Raw genomic sequence first — 10,172 nt, 5'->3', positions numbered from 1 at the left:
GAATAAATAGTCTGCTATGCATTGATTCTTTTGGCATAAAATAATAGACACAGGCAGGACATTCTTTAAGACACATTGGCACATGCTTGCAGAAAAAACACTCAAGGTTCCCGAAGCTCCCAATTGCTAAATTCCCATATTTTGGAGATTTTATCAGCTGCCCATTCCAATGGAGTTTGTTTGGTTGATTCATACGTGTCCTAAAGGAGCAGTGCTCATTCATGCACTGGAAGGTTCCCCCGCAGAAGCTCTTCCTAAGAACAAAAGTTTTATTGGCCCTAGTTTGCGTTTGTGGCTTTGTCCAAATGTTGCCCTCGTATTTTTGCTCCATCCCTTCCATACCTTTCCCACCTTCAAGCTCATATGTACTGAACTCTGGGTACACCTTGGGAAGTTCTTTTACCTTGCCTTTGTAATCACAATCATGGATTAAAGTGTGCAAGACATCAGTAGGAGGTAACATGCGGATTATTTGAAAGCAAGAGACCGCAGTATCAAACTGAACATCTTCCTCTTCCAAATGTTGAAAGCACTTTTCCACAGGAGAGACCTCTATCTCCTCTTGCAATGACCCATGTGCTTGGACATTGATTTCTTCTATCTCTTCAGTGTCCAAGTCACTGTAAAGCACAATGCTCTCTAATTCAATGCGCAATGCAAAACAGAAAATGTCAAAGTCAAAGTTAATGCCACTTACATTGGAGTACTCTTTCGAGAACCGGGAGGAAATATAGTTGAGGGGCCTTGCTCTGGGGTCTCAAAATAATTCTCTGATTTGGCAATATATACAGAGGACAATGAATGCTCCAGGATAAAATATGCCTCGTCTCCAATCCCTGCATACAAGTGTAAAGGACAAATGGGCTCATACTCTCCTCCAATTTCAAGTAAGGCCTCCACATTTATCCCACCAATAGTTCCAAGCTTCCCCCGGATCATGTTGATTGACACAAGACATTTGCCATTCAAGAAGGGGACTCGGATGCATGCACCCATTGTAGAATGGAGGAAAACACGAGCCTCCCTGCATAATGCAATCACAACAACAATTAAGGAATTTACATTGAATATTAGCCAAAAATATTTTAATACTAGATGTTCTTGCTCTAATCAATAGCATATACTAGCCATAATACAATTTTACCAGGCTCATTTTAAGACTATGGGTAGAAGCAAATAAAAATATTTATTGCAAAAATAGTCATAATGAAGGGTATCAAAAAGAGTACATGTATATATGTATATATGTTTGTGTGTACACGTGTGTGTATGTATACACACACACACGCACACACACACACACACACATATTTGCTTTGTGTTAGTTCTTGCGCTTTTTCATAATCTCCTGTTAGATTTCAAAAACTCTACCAGTTGGATGCCATAGCATAACTGTGCTATAGATTTAAATAAATCGAAAAAATATTGACCAAACCCTTAAATTTTAGTGTTGAAATTCATTAGTGTTAGGATAAAAAAATTTGTCCAGTGCCTAACTTAGGGTTTTTAGTAGTCGGCTACTTCTTATGAAGCAATTACTTAAGGCTTTTAGTCGTCCTCCACACAGAAGCATCTTCCCTCGAACACACACGCAGAGAAGCGATCATGAAGCATCATACGTCTCCCCAGCAAAGAAACGCTGATCTCATGCGCAGGGCCCTCTCCCCACTCCAATCTTTCTCCCCAACAAAGAGACACAGAAAGGTATCATCATCCATGAATTTGTGCTATTTTGCCTGAATGAATTTGTGCGCTCAGCGCACAAAATAATAGGATGTTTTGCTGCTGCCACACTCCACACACAGTAGTATGAGATGTGCGGCGTTACTTCTTGCTATTTTTCTTGAATGAATTTGTGCGCTCAGCGCACAAAATAATAGGATGTTTTGCTGCTGCCACACTCCACACACAGTATGAGATGTGCGGCGTTACCTCTTGCTATTTTTCTTGAATTAATTTGTGCGCTCAGCGCACAAAATAATAGGATGTTTTGCTGCCGAGCATTGACAAAATCATCACGATTTTGAGTTCGTTTCAAGCTTCGGGGGCGTTGCCCCCGAACTCTCCCGCCGCCAGCCCCCCTTGGATCCCCCCCCGGCGGCAAAAAATTTGGAGAGAGTAGTGTAAGAACATGCTATCTATATGGTGCTGTCTCAAACACATTGCATAGACTGTCTCTCTTACTACTGTCTATATTATGCAGACTTTGTGTATACAAGAAGCTCAAAAAACTCACATTTGATGTCTTCTTGGTTGAGAAACGGCTCACACAGTCGAGAGAGGAGACCAGCAAACATGTGCATCTAAAGAACAATAGCACAAAAAGAAAAAAGTTTGTCCTTAAAAAAGTGTTGGATTGCGAAATATCACTTCTAAAGTTTATTAGTACTCAATATTGAATGCCTTCAGATTTGGGCTACCGAATCTTTATATATTTTCCAATAAATTTGAATGCCTTGAATTGAACACCTGAAAAGGGCTCCGTAAATATTTTCCAATGGAGATTTTTTTAAAATATTCAATACGGCTTTGAATGCCTTGGAATTTGGGCCAAAGCACTCCATATGATAATCTCAAAGATATTCTGTTCGTTATAATGAGTTGGCCGTTTTGTTGGATAGTGAATGTGCCACCTTTGTTTGATGATTGTGTTGCAGTACTGAATTTAATCTCTTTAGTGAACGTGCCACCTTTTCTTTAAGTTTGTGTCGTATTACTGAATTTGCTGTTAAAATAATCAATTAATTATACAATACGAGTACAATACTATTTGAAGATTTGTTCTTGTATTTTTGCATGGCTATCTGGTTTTCAAATGAGTTCGAGTCATTTCACTAGAGCATCTTGCTTGAAAGGTTCTTGTTGTGCAAAAATGGATGAGTTACCTCTTGCTAAGCGGAAAAAGAGTGTGCAGGTTGGCCCAGGTGAGAGCTCATCGAGACACACAAGGAGGCAAGCTGATTTTTCTAGCACTTTGGAGCAAGCCGCCTCCTCAAACCCTACTACTACAGAGCATGCGGTACATATCATAGATGACACTAACCTGGAGGTGGATATGGATAGGCAGCATCTACATAGTGATGAAAGAAATGAGGAGGATGGACAAAATGTAGTGGGGGCAATTGAGGAAAATAAAGGTGATCAAAATGAGGGTGAGAATACTCAAGGTGGTGATAATGAGGATGAAGGTGAGAATACTGAGGATACTAGGAGAGAGATAGAGGGGGAAGAGAACACACATCCACTAGAGGATCAAGAAGAAACAGTTGTCACAACCCAAACTGAAGGAAGCAAGCAGAAAAAAAATAAGGTTGATATTTTTGGGAAGATTCTAGAGACATCTACTCCACAAGCCTTTTTAGATAGGATAGGAGTCAAATTTAGGTCTCCACCTCCACGTGTTCCTCTCTGTAGGATGATCCAGATGGAGGCAATCCGAAAGGTTTCTCCCTCAACAGATAAATCTCTTACTCGAAGCTTCAAAAAACTAGGTGGGTACATTGAGAGCATGGGAGCTTTCACAGTATCAATTATGGACTTGGAAGGGGAGGAGACACCATTGACACAAGAGAGGGAGGAATCTTGGGATGAGCATTGGAGGACTGTGAATCAACAATTTGAGGAAACTCTTGCACTTGACCCTGAGTGGGGTCCGTACTTGAGCCGAAAAATGGTGCATATTCTTGATGGTAATAATCGACACAATGCTTGGATGGACTGCATTTCTACAGGTGAGTTCTCATTGGGATGTTATAGTTTCTTATGCTTCTTTGTCCTTCCTAATTTTGTGTTTTATTACAGGGTTTCAAGGGGATTTGTTCATGCATTGTTGTGTTCTCTGTAAATTTTATGTGTTCGAGCGGAGGGATGTGGGTGAGCTTTTGTTTTCATTGTCCAGGTTGAACAAGTAAGTTAATTTGTTATCAGAGTCTCCTTCTATGTCAAGTAAGTTGTTTGTACTCAAGAATATTAACATATTTCTTCTTTGTTTTGTAGGACGCATGATTATGCATTTGTGCCAACCACATTTGGTGATCGTCTATTTCAACTAAGAAGATTGGGAGAGTCCGACCTAACAACTCTCATGGCACATTTGGACAATGAGGACAAGCTATGGGTTGAGAGAGAGATGCAGAGTGCATCTGCCAGAGGAAGGCCTAGTTGGCTTCATTTGCCAATCCAGATTATGACTTGGCTCTTGTTCAAGGATGAGATGGAGCAAAAAATTGGTGAGGCATCAAATGGACCACTTGCCGAGTCTGCTAGGGAGAATGTGACTCGAAAGGTAGAAGTTCTCTACAGAGGAAAAACATCAAAATATGCAAGGATTGCTGATCCCTCCAACGGTGAGGCCTTTTGGTGTGCAGTGCTCTCCCTCCCATGGCACGCGTCAAGCAATCATGTGGCCACAGAGGAAAAGCTCAATATGATAGGTTCTGCTTGCATCAGAGACACAGATAAGGCTCACATTGTCAAGCTATTGGACAACTCTCAGGCTGCAGTGCGATCACTTGAGGGTATGCCAACTGATAAGACAAAGGTTAGGGAATGGCTGCACATGTACTCCTACTGGCTTCAGATCACGGAGATGGGTTTGAGAATCCAAAATGATATTAAAAATGCCGATCGAGTCAGGTTGCCAGGTGAGAGCCGATTCACCTCTTTTGTTGTTCTATGCAGAAGAAAGTACTTCAAAAGGGCTTTCAAAGTGCACGAAGGAGGCATAAAATTTAGCCATGATATTGACCATCAACCAGGCCTACAAAGTGCTGCAGGGCGAGTCGTTTATAGGTTTTCCTCCAACATAACCCAGATATTCCTTGTTAAAAAACATGCATGCTTCTTTCTGTGTGTTGTTTTATCATTTGTGCTTTGGCTTGCAGATGGTTGCTTTCTGAAATTGAGGAGCACCAATTGGATATGTTACCCCCTCTCGCTAGTGTGTGGCTTTGTGTTGACAATCAATCTTATATGTATGCCGATTTGAAGCTTGGAAGAGTAAGTGATTGAATTTGTCATTTTGAATCCATGATTGAGAAACATGTTCATATTGAGGGTGAGTTGTGTAAACCCATGTTTGTCATTGAACAGGCCATGTCAAGCATAGAGTCTCGTTTCTGCCCGTGGTGGTTGGACCTTGAAAGAAACCATGTGCCTGAGGAGGAGCTTGATCTGTATCGCCAACATAAGTCTATATTGGAGCTTCGTAGCCAGCAAATTGATCATAATGAGGCTACATCCACATCACATGCAACATCGATTGCATCGGCTTCTTTTCGTAAGTCATTGCCAGTGAATTTAGGGAGGGAAATAGTGAATCGTGCATTGGAGGTGAATCGAGTAATGGAAGCAAATAGGGAGCAGAGTCAACAACAGACATCCAATAGTAGTGCAGGCGGGATACAACCAACTGACATCATAACCAAGACATTGCAAGCTCCAGGTATGTGAGCTTCCTACCTCATCTCTATCGTGATCCGATTGTTTTGACTTGAGACTATGTGTGTTAAATGTCAAAAACCTGTCTATAGGAACCATTTATGCCTTCAATGTCAGTATTGAGGACCTTGCAGCTACTTTTGTGAACATGGAGGATGCATCCTCATTGGGAAAGCAAGTGCTTGATGCCATGAATGTTATTTGCACAGTAGGGAATGTCAAGAGTAGAGGGTCCGATTACTGTGTGGAGTTGATATTTGCAGACTTCCCCTCAAATATCATCATTGGAGGTTGTGTTGCAAACAAGGTTCCATATTGGAATAAGATTGGGGATGGCATGTATGACTCTACTTTTAAAGTTGTTGATTCTTGTCTCTCGGATCGAGGCTTCTTTACATGCCTTTACACTATGGAAGAAGGAGTGACCATTGAGAGCAGGTTGCACAGAGCGTTGGGTTTGGCATTTATCATAGACAGGTTGTGAGGTGTACTCCACCTATTGGGAAGAAGATGGGGCAAATGATTACTACCCAGGTATTGGTGTTGTTCTCTTTGGGGCTGTCATTTGTGCAAATCTTCTTTGTCCCATTTAAGGTGAAAATGCATGAACAACCAATGTGTCTTTGCTTGTAGGTCACTTGTCTAATATTGGCTGTTTTTGTTCGCTCAACATCTCCTGCTACAAGCTTTGTGATGCATGGGGATCAACTAAGGGATTTGGCACTAGGTGATGATCTTGATGTAGGGCAAGATCTTATCTTTGACATGTATGTATGCATTCAAATCAAGATAGAATTTAAAATGATTTTCGGTGATCTTTATGGCATATGGTTAATGGTTTGTGTGCGTTTTCAAGAGTGCCATCGGAGGATCTGGTGAAGAGAAAGGGTAGACCATGGTGGCGGGGTGGTTGTCAGAGAGGTTAGCGGCTTAGCAAATACATCGTCTCCGTCTTCAGTTGTCCTGGGGACACGATTTTGGATTTGTTTGCTGGCACTGGAACTCTTGGGCTAGTGGCAGCATTTATGGATCGCAATGTCATAATGTTAGACAAGGATGAGCGGATCTATGATCACCTGTTAGAACCATACTCAGCAAAGGTATGCATGTTGAAAAGATAAATATGTTAGTAGAGAATAATTTTGTATTGATAAAGCTTATTTTCTTTTCTTTGTGTCTCTTGCAGTTATGAGGATCACATGTCCACATCAGAATGCCATTAGAGATAGTCTTTTTTTTAATTGAGACAATCATTTTTTTGGGACTATTGGAAGTAATGTTTTGATGGATGTTATGCTTCTGAATGTTTTTTACAATAGCATGTAGCTGATTGTTGGACAATTTTTATTTGGATTATAAAATTTTTAAATCCTATGGTTATGGTTTCTAAAGAGTATTATATTGTTGTGTCAGTGGTATGGCTATTAAAATTGGTGTGCATCTTAATGGCTTGATTTCTATGCTCTCTGGTCGCTGTGGTTTCCATGTGGTTGCAAACAATAGTTTGTTTCTATTAGTAGCTCAATGACCAATTCAACGTCTTTTTAGCGAGCCAAGTAGTATGAGTTTTGTAGTGATTTTTTATATCCGCACCATTTATTTGAAAATGCTTTATTTGCAATAGTCATTTTTAAACTTTTTTAGTCTTCTTTGTTCTGTTCATTATAGAGTTGCACTATGGTTTCACTCTTCTCTTTAACATTACATGCTCGCTTAACATCATACCATGCCCCTACTTGCTCACTTTCACAAGGACTTTATTTCTACTCACTGCTCTGTGCTCACTGCTCTTGGCTCGCTAAATAGATGCACCCGGTAAATTTGTTTTGTAGAAAAGATGTCAAATGATGGAATAAACCAGATTGTTGTTAGAGAAGCTTGACATGAACAACTTTATAAGGTCCCCCACTTCCTAAATAGGGGTTCAAACCTTTAAGATAGTCTACTAAGTCTAACTTAAGGTAGTTTCCTACTCATCGACACCTTGACCAAGTAATATACAAGGATATGATTAGTAGGTATGACCTAGTTCTATCTCGCAGAAGCAGGGACAGCGTAGTCTTTTAAAAGGGTTTCTAAAATCAAACCACTTGAAGAGTTATCAGATTTAATTTAGGAAACCTCTATTCTTGACTTCTAGAAACAACACTTTTTTATTTATCTATGCAAGAGGCACAGCCACTGATCTAGTCCTCTAGAGTAGGGTTGCCTAGGGATTTATTTATCTAACGTAGCACTTTAATTAATTTATTGGAAAGTTACCCGACTAATCCAGTCCACCCATCTGTAGAATGTTGCCGTTAGGGCGTCCCATCCTCCCACTTTCCACCCAACTCACGCATCAATTTATTTTCTAATTAATCCTACCACATTGTTTGACATAAATAAACAAGTTTCTTAATTAAAAGCCTTACACATGGTTCGTTTAAACATTCTTTATTAATAATACGCAATGTTCACAAATAAAGTATTATTAATATATATATATATATGTACAATGTTAAAAATTATTCATAGCCAAATCTAGGCTCTTTACTTTATTCTGTCGTCGATGATCTAGAATTCAGCCTTCCAGCCTCTACGAACTAGGCAATCCCTATGGGACCATACACCTCATCGTCAGCAGCAGCAACAACTGGTGAGGGGGACTGGAACCGGCATGTCGCCCTCTCAAGCTCCATCGCTTGATCCTCCCGCTCCTCAAAGGGATGTCTACACGCTAGGGAGGGCTTATTCACCGCAGTAGCCTGGGCGTGTAGAACTAGGTAGCATCACAATATTTGCCTCCATTGGCGAAATCTTATTCTCCCAATGGTATGAGGGATACTTTGGGTCGACTCTGGGCCTTGCTAACATCACTGCTTGGCTACACAAGCACGAAAATGGGGTTAGTGTTGAGGCAGGAGAAGAATATACCTGTACTTCTTAACTCAATCAAGATAACACTTTATAAACAGAATTCTAGAACATGACAGATTTCATCACTCTCCTTGAGAAAAATAATAATTTCACCGCAGTGAATTTTGGTATAAAGAGCCTCTCTTTCTTAATGTTTTTAAAGTCAACATTAAAGATTAATAATAAATAAAAACATTCTTTTAAACGATGCCCAAGCTAACCTGGTCATTATTTCTTTGTGGGGCTATTCTTCCTTGAAGATCCTTGAAGATCCTTTCGGATCTCCTTGTGTCAGCATAATGCTTTTCGCCTAAAAATCTTCCTAGTGTCTAAAATCTCCGTAGTGTCTAAAATGGTTTCCCCTGAAACAGAAATTCAAAAAGAACTTTGCAATGTGCATTTGGAATTAATTGAAAAGAAGTATAAAGGACCTTAGCCTAAGGGTCTAGATTTAAAAAAAAATTAGATTATGGTCCAATTAAGGTTCTTATGGGCCAATAGGATCAATCCAAGTGCGGGGAGGAGATAAATCCAATTTATAAAAGGAAAACCCCCAAGAATGAGTACATGCTCACATAAGATGAAGAGTTGACTAAGGACAAGGTTTATTAAAGGACCTTAGCCTAAGGGTCTAGATTTTAAAAAAAAAATAGATTATGGTCCAATTAAGTTTCCTATGGGCCAATAGGATCAATCCAAGTGTGGGGAGGAGATAAATCCAATTTATAAAAGGAAAACCCCCAAGAATGAGTAAATGCTCACATAAGATGAAGAGTTGACTAAGGACAAGGTTTATTATAGTAAAAAACTATGAGTATTACTAAAAAACTGAGATATTTTGGGTATAATGATTCAATTTTGACACCTTGGTAAGGAGAAGGAGGGCTCTTCAAGGAGGTGCCTATTTCACATGTGTGGTGGAGTTTTAAACTCAAAAATATTGTGATATTTTTATCTCTCCTCTCTCCTAGATCAAACCAAATTAAAAGGGAGCCAAACCAGGTCCAAATCTTGTCCAAATTCAGCCAGATTGAACCTGGAAAATTCTAGAAACTAGTTGGACTTGGTTAGAGGCCTCCCTCACCTATAAATAGATCCTTAGCCCTTTATAAAAAAATATGAGAACTATACCATGCCAGTATTATACTAAAATAATGATATTTTTTATTATCCTCTAAAAATCCTCTATAAATTGACGAGATTGGAGCTTCTCTCTCTCTTCAATCTTCCTTGGAGACTTCATCAACATACCAAACCATTTGATTGGTTGGGGGCCTCTACTTTGATCAAAGAATCAAGCAATCTAGGAGGTAAATTGTGGTTTATGGTCTTTTTTTCTTTAATCTCCAAATGTTTCTCTCTTCTCAACCCCTCTCAAGCTTGAGAAGCATTCAATTGAATGGCTTTTTAATACAATTGAAGTTCTTTAATGAATTGTGGTGATAAAACACATAAATTTTTATTTATGCTTAAATTAAAATTTTTTTAAAAGCATGTCTCTCTCTCCCCCAAAGAATGGTCATTCCTATGACCTATACTATATTCAAATAAAGCTTCTCATGAAGCAATTCTCAAATCTAAAAGTGATTTCTATGCTTGTTAAATTAGAGGCCAAATAAGTGGCTTTTTAATACTTTTATGCTATTTAATTTATGAAAAAATTAAGAATCAAGTCCATAATTAGATATTGATCCAATTAATGGTTATTCTAATCATAGGGGTATTACTAAACTTTATGCTTTCAAATTATTTGAGAATTATCAGTAATAGCAGTGGAGCTATGGTAAAATTTTTGAAAAACATAACACATACATCGTTTTCATTCATAATATGAA

At 39.1% G+C, this 10,172-nt stretch overlaps 1 protein-coding gene across 1 annotated transcript; it reads left to right on the top strand.

Moving 5' to 3' along the window:
- The first annotated feature begins 1,494 nt into the window (after positions 1–1,494).
- On the top strand, positions 1,495–6,373 carry LOC147634364 (uncharacterized). Its single transcript, XM_086805666.1, has 3 exons — positions 1,495–1,704; positions 2,915–3,650; positions 6,357–6,373. Exons 1-3 carry the CDS (start codon positions 1,606–1,608, stop codon positions 6,371–6,373), a joined length of 852 nt encoding a protein of 283 aa, XP_086661792.1. The 5' UTR covers positions 1,495–1,605.
- The last annotated feature ends 3,799 nt before the right edge of the window (positions 6,374–10,172 follow it).

This window comes from Cibotium barometz, chromosome 11 (assembly GCF_041138505.1).
Source record: "Cibotium barometz isolate CiBa-2024 chromosome 11, ASM4113850v1, whole genome shotgun sequence".
Classification (NCBI taxonomy): Eukaryota; Viridiplantae; Streptophyta; class Polypodiopsida; order Cyatheales; family Cibotiaceae; genus Cibotium; species Cibotium barometz.
Note: the sequence above shows the minus strand (reverse complement) of the source record. Positions and strands in the feature narration are given on the sequence as shown.